The sequence below is a fragment of the Plecotus auritus genome (genome assembly GCF_963455305.1).
Source record: "Plecotus auritus genome assembly, chromosome: 6".
NCBI lineage: Eukaryota > Metazoa > Chordata > Mammalia > Chiroptera > Vespertilionidae > Plecotus > Plecotus auritus.
The window spans coordinates 72,103,686-72,119,078 of record NC_137773.1 but is presented as its reverse complement, the minus strand read 5'-3'; the positions used below and the strand labels follow the sequence as shown (position 1 = coordinate 72,119,078).

Below are 15,393 nucleotides of genomic sequence, written 5' to 3'. Positions count from 1 at the left end.
CTGTGCCCCCTGGCCCGCAGCCTGCGGTTGGTGTTGACGGGCCCGGGGAGCAGCGCCACGGGCTGGGAGCCCAGTTCACAAGTCAGCTGCAGGCGGCCATCCACGACGGCCAGCGCGCGGTGGTCAGCCCGCTCCGAGGCTTTGCGGCTGCCAGGCAGCAGCCCCTGCATGGCCTCGGTGCCAGGCTCAGCTCCAAGTGGCCATTCTGCAGCGCCGTCTCGCTCTGCGTCACAGCGTGGAGGTAGTCGATGTAGGTCCGTCCATCAAAGGCCAGTGCGTCCAAGTCCCCTGCCGACTTCTCTATCAGGCCCTTCTCCTAGTGGAGCCCCTAGAAGCCAGGCGTGCGTGGCAGGCCTCCCGGGGGAGGCAGGGGTGGCCGGAGGCTTTGGGTGCAGGGGTGATCTGCGAAGGACCCAGAGCTATGTTTTAAGAAGATTGTTCCTTTAAGTAATTCCTATTTTGTAAGTAGTTCCTATCTTTTTAGGTTATATTGGTCCTTATAAACCCGGTCTGTGTCTTTAAATCGTATGCCTGGTCCTTTTATATGCCATCTGATGCTCTAAGTTGTGCATACCAGTAATTTGAAAGTTGTCTTCCGTAGTTTGTGTTCTGTTCTACCTGGTTACCTTTTATTGTATTTTCAGACTGGGGTAGATTTAATGCTAGTGGTTCTTCTAATTCACTTTTCACTGATGTTTCTCCCTTTATGTTTCCTGCACTTCTGGTCAATCTCTCTTTGGTCACTACAAAGCCTTGATTTGGGACAAGTAGGGCTCAGGAGCATGAGGGATTGTAGAGCTGGAATCTGTTAACTGTTTCCTTATACAGTTATTTTGTAGTATCACTAGTCTGTCTTCTTAATTCTGAGGGGACGACTTTGTGAAGAACATTTACAGGTATAAATAAAATGTTTAATATTTTTTTTAGGAAGTTGATTACTATAGACTCTATTGTTTTTAGCTACATGGAAATCCCACAAAACTATATATCTACTAGAGGCCCAGTGCATGAAATCCGTGCACAGGGGGTTGTCCCTCAGCCCAGCCTGTACCCTCTCCAATCAGGGACCCCTTGAGGGATATCCGACTGCCCGTTTAGGCCCGCTCCTGGTAGGATCAGGCATAAACGGGCAGTCAGACATCCCTCTCACAATCCAGGACTGCTGGCTCCCAACTGCTTGCCTGCCTGCCTTCCTGATTGCCCCTAACCACTTCTGCCTGCCAGCCTGATCACCCCCTAACCACTCCCCTGCCAGCCTGATTGATGCCTAACTGCTCCCCTGCCAGCCTGTTTGCCCCTAACTGCCCTCCCCTGCAGGCCTGGTCCCCCCAAACTGCTCTCCCCTGCAGGCCTGGTCACCCCCAACTTCCCTCCCTTGCAGGCCTGGTCCCTCCCAACTGCCCTCCCCTGCTGGCCATCTTGTGGTGGCCATCTTTGACCACATGGGGCAGCCATCTTGTGTGTTGGAGTGATGGTCAATCTGCATATTACTCTTTTATTAGATAGGATTAACAAACTATGAGAAATGGCATCACATTCCAGTGCTATTATCATTAAAATATACTTTGCTAACTTGAAAGTAAAAATATGATATCTAATTGTTCTTTTTATTACTGAAGAGGTTAAGCATTTTTATTATATTAGTGTTTCTTTTGTGTATTATCTGCTCATTTGTTATAGGCTTAGATATTTTCCTATTGATTTATAGGCACCCTACACATTTAAATGTTTAAGGGTTTCACTGAAATATTCGTTGGAATTTTCTTGTTTAAAATGTTTATATTTTTTAACAGTAATATTTGTAGTTTCATGTGGTCAAATCTATCCTTTTCTGTATGATTTCTTCTAGTAAGATCACTTATGAATAAACATTTTTGTAAGTACCATGACATTTTACAATTGCCCTCTGTAACAGGCTTGGGAAATAATTTCTCTGCTTAAGCAACTCTGGCCAGAAGGAGCTGACATTCGGCGTGTTCTTTGTGTTACTTCATGCTCCTTGACTTTGAGAATGTACCATGACTTTTTAGAAAACAGAAAGAAGACCACCTCTGGTCAGGAAACTAACATCCAACAGGTGTGATTGGTATTACTTTACTGTGAAACACCATTGTGCTCAACTTTTGAAATTTTATTGATTTTCATCCACCATTTCTTCCACTGGGTATTCATTTATTTCCCTAGTTTATTTATATACACTTCCAAAAAAAAAAAAAGGGTGAAAAATCTAGATTTTGTTTATTAAAAAATACCCATTGTGTCACTATAAGATTTAGTGTTTTACTATGCAGATGTTTCCCTTATTACTTATTTAATCAAATATGTTCAACTATCCAGAGGAAAGGGAAATGAAAAAGGAAATTAGTACTTGGTGAGAGCTTACAATGTTGCAATATTCTGGGCCAGTGGTTGGCAAACTCATTAGTTAACAGAGCCAAATACCAACAGTACGATTGAAATTTCTATTGAGAGCCAATTTTTTAAAACTTCTTCTAATGCCACTTCTTCAAAATAGACTCGCCCAGGCCGTGGTATTTTGTGGAAGAGCCACACTCAAGGGGCCAAAGAGCCGCATGTGGCTTGAGAGCCACAGTTTGCTGACCACGGTTCTGGGCACTTTATATGCCACAATGTCACTAAATTCTCACAATAACCTTTCAAGGGAGGTACTATTTTCCCTATTTCACATATGAGAACACTGAGGTTCAGATATTGCAGATAACATTCCTTAAACCAAAGATATTAAAGAGCAGTGTGGATTGAACCTGGGTCTGTCTTGTTCAAGTTCCATGATACCAAACTGTATTTTGAAAGAATATCCCTACTGTATTATTTTAGTGCCATCCTCGCTGGAGAGACACTAAAAATCTTAACCTTTTGATGTTTGGTAGAGTTCATTAAGAATATGTTGACCAATATAGGTTTGCTCTCAACTAAATAGTTATCCCTATATATTTGTGCACACATACATAGGCACACACACACACACACAGACACACACTCTCAGACACATACATTTGTACAGATACTATTTTGTAAACAATTTGAGTGCTGGGGGATTCTAGGTTAAGTATTCTTATTAAAGAAACATGAAGTTTGTCTCTCCTACAATTTTTAGAAATGAACAGGACTCATTATCTTTAACGTAGCATTCTTTATATAGTATTTGGCTTTTCAATATCTGCTTGAATTCAGGGTGAGGCAAAAGTAGGTTTACAATTGTTAGCATGGAAAATAAAACAGTAAATAATACACAATAACACAGTAAATAATACAATAATTAATGAATAATAATACAAGCATAAACATTGCCCTGGCTGGGTGGCTCCATTGGTTGGAGTGTCATCATGTACATCAAAAGGTGGTGGGTTTGCCCTAACCGGTTTGGCTCAGTGGATAGAGCGTCAGCCTGCGGACTCAAGGGTCCCGGGTTTGATTCCTGTCAGGGGCATGTACATTGGTTGCGGGCACATCTCCAGTGGGGCGTGTGTAGGAGGCGGCTGATTGATGTTTCTCTCTCATCGAAGTTCCTAGCTCCCTCTCCCTCTCCCTTCCTCTTTGTAAAAAATCAATAAAATACATTAAAAAAAAAAAAAGAAAAAAGGTGGTGGGTTTGATTCTCGGTCAGGGCACATACCTAGGTTGCCGGTTTGATCCCACATGAAGGGGGAGGGGCATCCAGGAGGCAACTGATTGATGTTTCTCTCTCTCTCCCTTCCTCTCTCCAAAAATCAATAAAAACATATCCTTGGGTGAGGATTAGAAAAAAAAGGAGAAAAACTCTGTGTTTTGCTTAACTCACAACTGTAAATCTACTTTTGCCCCACCTGTATATTCTTAGTAAAATATTTGTACATGATTGGCCAGCCATTTTAAATTGTTATCAGAAAAATGATACTAAACCAAATGTATCTCTGGAATTTCTACCTTTAGACACTATTTTGCCCTTTGGAGATATTCTGAAACAAGTCTTAGTTTTGTAAATTTGGAGATGGCTTTGAGGTCTTTGTCCTGTCATGTTAAATATGTCCACTTAACCCTTTTTCTAATTTGATAAGTGTTTTAGAAATGTCTTGATTTTCTCACTCTAGTAATTTTCAATGTAACTTTTAAAGTGTGATGCATTAGACAGACTAGAGCATTTTTTAAAAAATATATTTTTATTGATTTCAGAGAGGAAGGTAGAGGGAGAGAGAGATAGAAATATCAATGATGAGAGAGAATCATTGATTGGCTGCCTCCTGCATGCCCCCTACTGGGGATCGAGCCTGCAACCCGGGCATGTGCCCTTGACTGGAATCAAACCTGGGACCCTTCAGATCGCAGGTCGAAGCACTATCCACTGAGCAAAATCAGCTAGGGCCAGACTAGAGAATTTAATGTGTGGTTCTGTCAGTACTGAGTCTTGCAGGATCGTTACTTCATTTAGCTGCTTGGTTATTTCACGTAAAGCTTGGCTTAACTGAGAATACTAAAAAATGCTTTATGCAAACTGCTATTGAACTGGCAGTTCCCTGTCCCCCTTACTGCACATCTGTATAAACTCAGCCAAGTTTATGTATGAAGAAAAGAACTTTTTCAAAAATGTAGAATGAAGAATGTAATTATATTCTGTGATTCCTGCATAGTTGAATGTGGCTAGCAACTGCTGTGGTGCTGTATGTATATCTTACAGCCACTGCGCTCTGGCTTACCTTCTTTATTTTATGCAGGTGGAAGGTGATTGCTTAAGCCTGCAAAGGATGGAAGATCTGTGTAAACTGCATTGTCTCAGTGTGGTTTTTCTACTCCATTTACCTCTTTCTCAAAGAGCTTGTACCAGATTCATCACTTCCGATTGGATTGAGGACATTCAGACTTTCCTAAAAATGGTAAATATGTTCTTTGTTAGTTTATTATTTACTTTTTTTAAAAATATATTTTATTGATTTTTTACAGAGAGGAAGGAAGAGGGATAGAGAGTTAGAAACATCGATGAGAGAGAAACATCGATCAGCTGCCTCTTGCACACCTCCTACTGGGGATGTGCCCGCAACCAAGTTACGTGCCCTTGACCGGAATCGAACCTGGGACCTTTCAGTCCGCAGGCTGACGCTCTATCCACTGAGCCAAACCGGTTTTGGCTATTTACTTTTTGTTTCAACTGTTTCATCTATATAGAACCACAGTCACCTTCAAAAATAGACTTATATAAGAACAATGTCAGCCCTTTGGGGGCTTTAAAAGTCGAATGGCATAAATCAATCACTTTCTAATTCCAACTCTTTGGTAGTAATAATAGACAACATTCTGTATATTAAGTCTAAGGAAAAAAATCTCTATTTTCCTTCTTTTAGTCTCTGTCAAGGTTAGTGTTTTTTTTTTTTTTTTTTTTTTTTTTTTTGTGTGTGTGTGTGTGTGTGTTATCAACTATAAGGGATTGGTGACCATTGTGTTCTGCTCATGAGAGGAATTGAATAAATAAATGTAATAGTGTATTATTTTTGTCTATTATAGAGGATAGTTATAGAAAATGTGTAGACTGAGAAAATAGAAAGCAAAAACAACAGAAAAACCCACCATTTAGTAAATGTTGGCAGTTATTGACATTTTTGTTTATTTTCCTTATTTTAAATGCCTAGAATTTTCTGTTATTTGTTATTGTTTCTAAGATTGGAAATCTATATATTTTTTCACATATTTTTTCTATTTTCTTTCACATTCTTAGCATCTTTTTTAAATGGCTACCATTTATTTTTTAATAGCTGTACCACGGTTTACTTACCCACTTCTCTATTATGGGATATCAGGAGAGTTTAAATTATTGTATTATAAGCCTTTCCCTTTAATTTGGAGGTATTGACTTAGACTGATGTCCAGCAATGAGATTAGTGGATCAATTGATGTGGTCTTTAAAAATGATTTTGATACTATATCCCAATTAGTTAGGAGGCCAGCCCACAAATATTTATCTAATGCACATGCATTGTGTGAATCACTGGGAATACTGTGAGAAAAAAATGAGACCACACTTACTCCTTCCACCCCACCACCTTCATAGAATTACATTTTGCAGCAAAGATAGAAATTGAATTTTTTTTAATTACTATGAAAGAGGGACTATAGGATGGTTTAGAATATGATAACAGAAGAACTCTACTCAGTCTGAAAAGGACGGCTTCTCTTAAGAAATGAAGAGAAGTAACCCAAGTCTTAAAGGATGAGTAGGAGTTAGCAAGTTGAAGAGAGGATGAAAACTGGATTCCAGAAGATAAAACAGCATGCATGATTACCCTGAGGATGGCATAACCAAGGAACTGAACTTCATGAAGTGTAACTGGAATAGAAAGACTATGGGAAAGTGATAAAGCTGAAGAGTGGTTAAGAAACAAATCATTTAGAACTCTGTAGATCCTGTTAAGGGAATGGAGATAAAACTTGGTTGTAAACACAATGAGAACCAACTGATTGGTTGAATGTCAAGGAGATGAATGGCACTTCCATTTTCAAAATTTTATTTGGCTTGTAATGCAGACATAACATTGTAGAGGCACAACATTGAATTTGGGGATACCAGTTCAATGACTATTATCTTAGTTCATGTAACCGTTGATAATGCTAGGGACTAAGGAAGTAGAAAACAGGATGAATAGCAGCAGGCAAATTTAAGAGTTAAGTTTTGGAATTGACAAGTTTAGTGATTGAGTGTGGGACATGTGGGAAAGGGAGGAGTCAAGTGACACTAATTCTCTAGATTGAGCATTTGGGGGGTGGGTGATACAATTGTACTGAATGCAAGACACTCCAGAGGAAGATCCTGAGTTCAATTTTGGAAATACTGAGTTTGAGGTGCCAATGAAATATCCAAGTAGAGAGATCAATTGATATTAATTGATGTCATCTTGTGGATGAAATTATTTTGGGAGAGAGATATGATGAGAGATCCTAGGACAGAGACCTGAGATATTCCAATATTAAATAGTTAAGAAAAGGTTGATATATTGACAAAAGCTACTGAGAAAAGGCTGTTTAGATGAATAGGAAGGAAATCCAGGAGAATGGATTGTTCTGAAAGTCAGTGGAACTGGGTCTTTCAAAGATGGCTGTGGGAATATTATCAAATGCTATAGAGAATTGTAGGAGGTTGAGAACTAAAATTAATACATTGGTTTAAATGGCCTAGAGCTCACTGTTGGTCATAATTAAGAGACCTATTAATGGAGTGTTTGGAAGCACAATGTATGTTAAAGTGAATTCAGTAGTGACTGGAAGGGAGAAAATTTAGGTGAAGAGTAGCTTATATGTAAGAAGTTGAGAATAAGAACAGTGATATTAGATAAAGTGGGAGAGGAAAGTGGGTCAATTAAAAATGCTTTAAAAATGGCAAAGGTTGCCCAGCCAGTGAGCTCAGTGGTTGGGTGTCAACCCATGAACCATGAGATATGGTTTGATTCCCGGCCAGGGCACATGCCTGGGTTGTGGGCTCGTTCCCTGATAGGGGGCTAGCATGAGACAGCCTGTCAATTATTTTCTCTCATCATTGATGTTTCTATCTTTCTCTCCTCCACTTCTCTCTCTGAAATAAATAAAAACATATTTTTAAACAAATATTAAAAATGAATAAAATGGCAATGATTGAGCATGCTTAGATGCTGATTATAGAAATTAAGAGAGGGTAGGATGAAAATACAGGGAAATTAAGGTGAGGGGATGGGATCTAGGGGATGTCTTTAGACATAGGTGGGTTCCCTTCTTTAATTAGGATGCATGATTACAATAGGAATAGCTACCATTTATTCTTCACCAGCTTTGTGTGGACCTATGTTACCTCATTCAGACATAACACTCCTCTTATGTTCTCATTTTACACATGAAAAACTTGGGCTCAGAGAGGTTAAGTGGCCAATTAGCACAACTAATAAATGATCAAGTTGGGATCTAACTTCATCTATGTCCAGCTTTCAAACCTGTTCCTTCCCAGTATACTCTGCATTCTGATTATTCCATAGGCAAGCCAACCTCTGCTTTTCCCCATTCTCTGTGCTTTATCTTGATAACTTCAGATAGCCTCTGAAAATTTCATAATAAAGGGCATATTCTGAGGCCTCTGGAGAATACAGCTAAGCAAATGGAAGGGAGAGTTTCATGCTTACTCAAATCTTGACACTCAGAGACCACACAGGTGCTTCTTGTATGAAGTGAATAAAGTGAGAAGCAGTTGCTGTACGGTTTCCACATAGTACTATTTACTCAGTGGTATTATAGGAAAGGATTGGTGGGGCAGGGCTGTTACATGGCAGTGATTCTCAAATTATGGTCCCCTGACCAACAGCAGAAACATTTCTTGGGAATTTGGTAGAAGTGCAAATTCTTAGGCTTGACTCCAGACCTATTAAATCAATCGCTGGGGATGGTACCTAGTAACATGTCTTTTATTTAACAACCTTTCCGGATAAGGTTTATGCTAAAGTTTAAGAACCACTACTCTATAGTTGTGTGGAATCTCTTTAGTGTTCTTCAGTTATGCATTTCATAACTATGGGGATAGTTCTGAGAAATGCATTATCAGACGATTTCCTCGTTGTGTGAACATCATAGAATGCACTTAATAAACCTAGATGGTATAGCCTACCACTGTAATTGTATGACTATACTTTTTATTACTTTTTATTGTTGACACTATTGTAGATGCCCCCCATTCTATCCCCTTTGCCTACCTCCACCCAGGCCCCCCTCCCTCTGATCATCACCACACTGTTGTCTGTGTCCATGCACTATGCATACATGTCCTTTGGTTAATCTCTTTACCTTCTTTCATCCAGTTCCCAATACATCCCTTCCCTCTAACATCTGTCATTCTGTTCCATGTATCCATACCTCTGGTTCTATTTTGTTCGTGAGTTTATTTTGTTCATTAAATTCCACATATGGGTGAGATCATATGGCATTTATTTGTCTTTCTCTGACTGGCTTATTTTACTTAGCACAATAATCTCCAGGTCTATCCATGCTGTCACAAAAGGTAAGAGTTCTTTTTCATAGCTGCCTAGTATTCCATTGTGTAAATGTACCATAGCTTTTTTTATCCACGCATCTACTAATGGGCACTGCGCTATTTCCAGATCTTAGCTATTGTAAATATGCTGCCGTGAACATAGGAGTGCCTCTATTCTTTCTGATTGGTATTTCATGATTCTTAGGATACATTCCCAGAAGTGTGTTCTCGGGTCAAAAGGCAGTTCCACTTTTAATTTTTTGAGGAAACTCCACACTGCTTCCCACAGTGGCTGCACCAGTCTGCATTCCCAACAGTGCACTAGGGTTCCCTTTTCTCCACATCTTCGCCAGCACTTAGTGGCTGTTGATTTATTGATAGTAGCCATTCTGGAAGGTGTGAAGCATTATCTCATTGTAGTTTAAGTTTGCTCCTCTCTGAGGACTATACTAGCAGTGCAGTGGGTTTGTTTATACCAGCATCACCACAAACAACTGTGAACCCTGAAAGTTGATTTTCTTTTTGTAATCCAAGTACTGTATCTGAATGAGGCTTTGATTGCCCAGGCATTCACTTCAAAGAAGCATCCACTTCAAGTGGCTATCTCTAATAAACACTTCCACAGGCCACAGAACTGCATAAAATGCCAGGGTGCCTCCTGCCAACCCCCATCCCAGGCTTCTTTGTTTTAGAGATCTTGGTTGATTTCATAACTGACCATTGGGGATGCTAGTTTTTCCCCTCTTTCCATGCTTTAAATTCTTGCTCTTATGTTTTAAATTCACCAATGAAGTGTTGAGCAGAGAAGCCTCCATTTTCCTCCTTGGAACTTAACTCTGCCAAAACCAGTGTTGACTGAGGGGATGATGAGGCTCTCACTTGCTGAGGTTGCTTCCTCATACACTACCCTGGACTAAGTGTGGTCAGTGAAGACATTCTGTCTGTGTTAGTTGGGAACATAGCTCCAGATCATAAACCTGGTAGGTGCACATCAGTGTAGACAAATGAGAATCTTTAGTTTGAAGGATTCAACATCTTCTAGGTCCCTGAACAATCAAATGCTCTTTTTTTACGCCCTTTTGACCTGAAAGTAAAATTGGAAAACATTAAACCTAATTAAAGAACAGGGACACATTTGAAAGCAAAAATATTTCTTAAGCCTTGGAACCTTGTGTTCTTTCATATTGAAAGCATAGAGAAGAGGGTAGTAAGAGTTAAATATGGACTTCTCTGCTTCAGAATAAGGAACTACACTTAACTCATTTTTTTGGTCAATTTAATTTTATGTTACGCTTTAATCTTTTAAGGTATAAATTATTCATAACTACCCAGATTGAAAGGGTTTACAGTAGTAAGAATTGGAAAGAGCCCTGCCAATTTGCCTATCAGTTGGATTACAGACATTTTAAAGTCATGTTATAGCTTATTGATAATATAGAAATTGTCAATAACTTGGTTTTTTTAATTTCTAATTTTCAGAGAAAGTGGTGTGAATATTTCATTCTAAATAATAAAAACATTTTTGAATTTTGGAATCTGAATTTAATTCACCTTTGTGACTTAAGTGATGAGCTTTTGTTGAAGAATATTGCCTTTTACTATGAAAATGAAAATGTTCAAGGTACTATCTTAGTATATTGTAATAATTATACTTTCAACCAGAGATAAACAATGTAAAAAATTTTAAAACCTCAAAAATCATATAGCTGTATTTCCAATATATAATGTAGCAATCATTCTCCTTCCTATCTTTGTTTATACATGTATATGTTTTATTTAGTTGCAGTTAAAGTGGGTATTGTATTTTAAAACTTCTTTTAACTTAATATTATTCCACAGATATTTTTTGAAAGAATATTGGTAATTTAACAGTTTAATTTTTCATTTAAATAAATTGTATTTTAAAACTTCTTTTAACTTAATATTATTCCACAGATATTTTTTGAAAGAATATTGGTAATTTAACAGTTTAATTTTTCATTTAAATAAATTGTATTTTAAAACTTCTTTTAACTTAATATTATTCCACAGATATTTTTTGAAAGAATATTGGTAATTTAACAGTTTAATTTTTCATTTAAATATATAACATTTTCTCATAATATTTACTCTGATTAATATCATCTATTACAATTAGATATTTAGGGAATATTTTTCAAAAGCTAAAGCTGATTTATGCATTTGTAATATCCAATTTGTTTTTCTTTCTTTGACTTATTTTCTTGGAATAACTTTTCTGTTGTTTCTTAATAGTAAAAAATAAAACACATTGTAAGAGAACTACAGCTGGGCATTATTGAAGCTTCCTTTACCCCCTAGGATTTGGTTCTTTCATATTGCAAGCATTGAAATAAATTGGCTACATATAAGTTTAGCAATCACTTCTTACGTTTTCTGAAAAATCATAGTTTTATTCAGTTTTATTGCTTGTAATGTTATGTGTGGCATAACATTTTTATTACCTTAAATGATAAATAGATATGCACCATCTGTTATTGTTAGTTAAGATAGTCATAATTTTAATACTTGTTATAAAATAGGAAAACAAGATAAAATTTTAAATCTACAATATCATAGTCAACACTAGGGACCATTTTCATTTAGGTGCAGTGTGGAACCCACTGAAAACCTTACTGTTTGACAAGTATTTCAGAGATCTATAAATTTAATCAAAATGCATGTTTCTGCATATGTGTGAATGACTTTTAACAGTTAGTATTTTTAACTATTATTTAGGCCTACATTTGAATTTGGGAAATGCCATTATAAAAGATTATGAATATCTCTGGAATGCTGTATCAAAGTTGGTCGGAAAGTTTGATGTTGGAAAGCCACTTCCTCTGAGAACAACACAACTTAATTTTCTTAAAAAAGATCCAGTACCAATCAAAGGTAATAAATCTCTAAATTAATCTGACATATATATAAAGCATCATTTCTCTGAAAATGTTTTGAAAGTACCACTACCTAAATGCTGCAAGTATAAATACTTTTCTGGCACTCTGCAGTTTAATAATAAATTACCTTTGTTGTCATTTCATCAGGGTAATATGCTATTATTATAATTTAGAAATGTTATGTTTTGCTTGTAACTAATGTTGTGGTTTAAAAAAAGAGTCAGATTTAGGTGGCTGCCATTTTCAATAATTTGGCAGGATATAGATCAAGCGATAATCTCTTGTGGGCAACCATTGAGATGCCAAACATCTTTTTTTTTTTTAATATATTTTATTGATTTTTTACAGAGTGGAAGGGAGAGGGATAGAGAGTTGGAAACATCGATGAGAGAGAAACATCGATCAGCTGCCTCCTGCACACCCCCCACTGGGGATGTGCCCACAACCAAGGTACGTGCCCCTGACCGGAATCGAACCTGGGACCTTTCAGTCCGCAGGCTGACGCTCTATCCACTGAGCCAAACCGGTTTTGGCCCAAACATCTTTTTATATAATTATAGCTAAGCTGAAAACAACAAAATGGAAATCCCAGGGGCCTAAAATAAAGAAAGCCTGCTCCCTGAGTAATGCCAAATACATCACTCTGAGAGTTTCTGGTTATTGATCTACCCTCCCAAGCATCTGGGGCTCCAATTTACTGTATTAGCAATAACTCTAAGCCACCTTAGTTTTACAGGATTTTCTGCCAAATATTAGTGTAAATACAAATTTATAAAACAACAAAGGAAATAAGCCCTAAGAAAAACAATGAGAAAAAAAAAAACTAGAACTCTTAAATACTACAGATTTTGTAATTATCAAATCTAAAATATACTATATATGTGTTTAAAATGTTTAAAGAAATAAAATATGAGACTTGAAACATGAGAAAATAAAATACTCTAAAACACCATTTTCATTTTAAAATAACCAAACTTGTAGAAATGAAAGTATTATCAACAGATGAGTTACTAGTAAGAAGCTGGTTGAATATTGCTAAAGAGAATTTATGAACTAGAAATTGATCAAAGGAATTACACAGACTAGAGATTAACACATTGTACACCTTAAATTTACACAGCTGTATATTGATTACAGTTCAATAAAGCTGGAAGACAATTTAGAAATAAATAAACAAACAAATATAAATAATAAATATTAAAATGATGTTAAAATATATGAAGAAGCCCTGGTTGGTGTGGCTCAGTTGTTTAGAACGTCATCTTGTACACTGAAAGAGGTTTGATCCTGGTCCAGGCATATACAGGAAGTGCTTTCTTACATCAGTCTCTCTCACTCTTTTTCTCTCTCTCCCCTTCCCTCCCCTCCCCTTCTTTCCCCTCTCTAAAAAATCAGTAACCATACCTTCGGGTGAGGATTAACATATATATGAAAGATAGAATGAAGAAGTCAACCTTTCATTCATTTGGAGATTCAGAAGAAGAGATTGAGCCAATGTGGGTTGGGAAATAATTGAAGAGATCAACGTTGGGCATTTGCCTGGACTTGTGAAAGATAAGAATTTGCACATTCAGGATGTATTATGAATCCTAAGTGGAATAAGTTAAACATGTAGATATTCACACTCTTAGACAAATACATTCACTTGACACAATAGAATAAAATTGTAGAAGCTATACCAGTGGTCGGCAAACTCATTAGTCAACAGAGCCAAATATCAACAGTACAATGATTGAAATTTCTTTTGAGAGCCAAATTTTTTAAACTTAAACTTCTTCTAATGCCACTTCTTCAAAATAGACTCACCCAGGCTGTGGTATTTTGTGGACGAGCCACACTCAAGGGGCCAAAGAGCCGCATGTGGCCCGCGAGCTGTGGTTTGCCGACCACTGAGCTATACTAATAAAAACTTAGGTAGTCCTCACACCCTTGTGTAATATCCTCACATCATCACAAGATGGCTGCCACAAGGTGGCTACCACAAGATGGCCTGCAGGGAGGGAAGTTGGGGGTGACCAGGCCAGCAGGGGAGGGCAATTTGGAGTGACCAGGCCTGCAGGGAAGGGCAGTTGTGGGGGGGCAAGCCTGAAGGGGAGGGCAGTTAGGGGTGACCAGGCTTGCAGGGGAGGGCAGTTGGGGGTGACCAGGCCAGCAGGGGAGGGCAGTTGGGGGTGATCAGGCCGGCAGGAGTGGTTAGGCGTCACCAGGCCAGCAGAGAAGCTGTTAGGGGGCGATCAGGCTGGCAGGTAGAAGTGGTTAGGGGAAATCAGGCAGGCAGGCAGGTGAGCAGTTAGGAGCCAGTAGTCCGATTGTGAGGGTTTAGTCCCACCCCCCCCTCTTGTGCATGAATTTCATGCACTGGGCCTCTAGTATAAAAATAAATATCTTAAAAGAATTAGAGTTACTTATAAAAGAACAAAAAAGCTAGTAATAGACTTTTTCAATAATAATGATAATAGAAGTCAGAATAAAGTGACATATATAATTCTTAAAATATAGTTTACGAATGAAGGAGTAATATGGATATTTTCAGAAATACAAAACTGACTTACCCATCATCAAAGCATCACTGACAATATTTCTATTTGATGAGTGACAGGAAGAAGAAAATGATCCCTGAAGGAATATGAGAACAAAAGCTAATGGGGTTTAGGATGTATTGATATAAGGATATTTTTCATGACATGGAGAAAGAATATATATATCTTTCCTCTTTCCTTCTGTCTGGATAAATTACACGAGACAGAAACTTGAGTACAAGTAATTTATTGATCCCAGAAAGATCAAATAAGGTAGTGGTAAGATTAGATAGGGAAGAGAGGAAAATAAATGCAGGACAAGTTAATGAGTAGATTTCCACTGAGGGCAACTACAGTTACTAGTCAATTGTCCTGGGACGCTCAGCCTTTGGTTGAGGACTACTCTGGAGCATTAAATTCTTAGCACTGCTCCACGTGGACCATAAGATAAAAAGTGCTCAGGCAGAGAGCTGTAGAGCTCAGGCAGGAAGGTATTTGGCAAAGATAGAAACAGTGAACACCAAGGGGTAATGAGCCAGAGCAATGGCACGTTACCTAGAATTATGAACCGGATATTAAATAAAAGCATTTATTAGCCAACTATCATATATATGTGGCATATATGTGATATGTATGAAATTTATTTGCCTACCCTATCTACTTAAATTATATCTATTTGTTTATATTCTACTGTTTTACAAAATGTTTTAATGTGGGAAATAGTTTTATAGAAAGGCCTGGAATTTAATAAATGTAAATAAGATCAATGAAAAATGTTTTTTAATGTAAAATTTTAGAAAATAATGTGTAATAGTCTTGTATGAAAGTTTCACATTTGACCTTGTCTTATTATTTTGTTTGCAGACACCTCCAAGGAAAAGATGCCCAATTTGGGTTTTATTCCAATGTCATCTGAGATGGTTGATAAATTTGTTGGAGACATTTTGAAAGATTTGCCTTTTCTAAAGAGGTATAGGGCCAAAAGTGCCCCTATAAACACTTG

At 37.7% G+C, this 15,393-nt stretch overlaps 1 protein-coding gene across 1 annotated transcript in view; it reads left to right on the top strand.

Annotated features, from left to right (window-relative positions):
- Positions 1-15,393, top strand: part of LOC308252225 (putative ATP-dependent RNA helicase DDX60) — a 116,509-nt gene that overhangs the window by 27,499 nt on the left and 73,617 nt on the right. Inside the window, exons 7-11 of the mRNA XM_080676506.1 lie at positions 1,916-2,077; positions 4,713-4,871; positions 10,454-10,595; positions 11,711-11,866; positions 15,255-15,360. Coding sequence (XP_080532632.1) covers positions 1,916-2,077; positions 4,713-4,871; positions 10,454-10,595; positions 11,711-11,866; positions 15,255-15,360 — 725 coding nt within the window. The remainder of the gene's footprint in view (positions 1-1,915; positions 2,078-4,712; positions 4,872-10,453; positions 10,596-11,710; positions 11,867-15,254; positions 15,361-15,393) is intronic.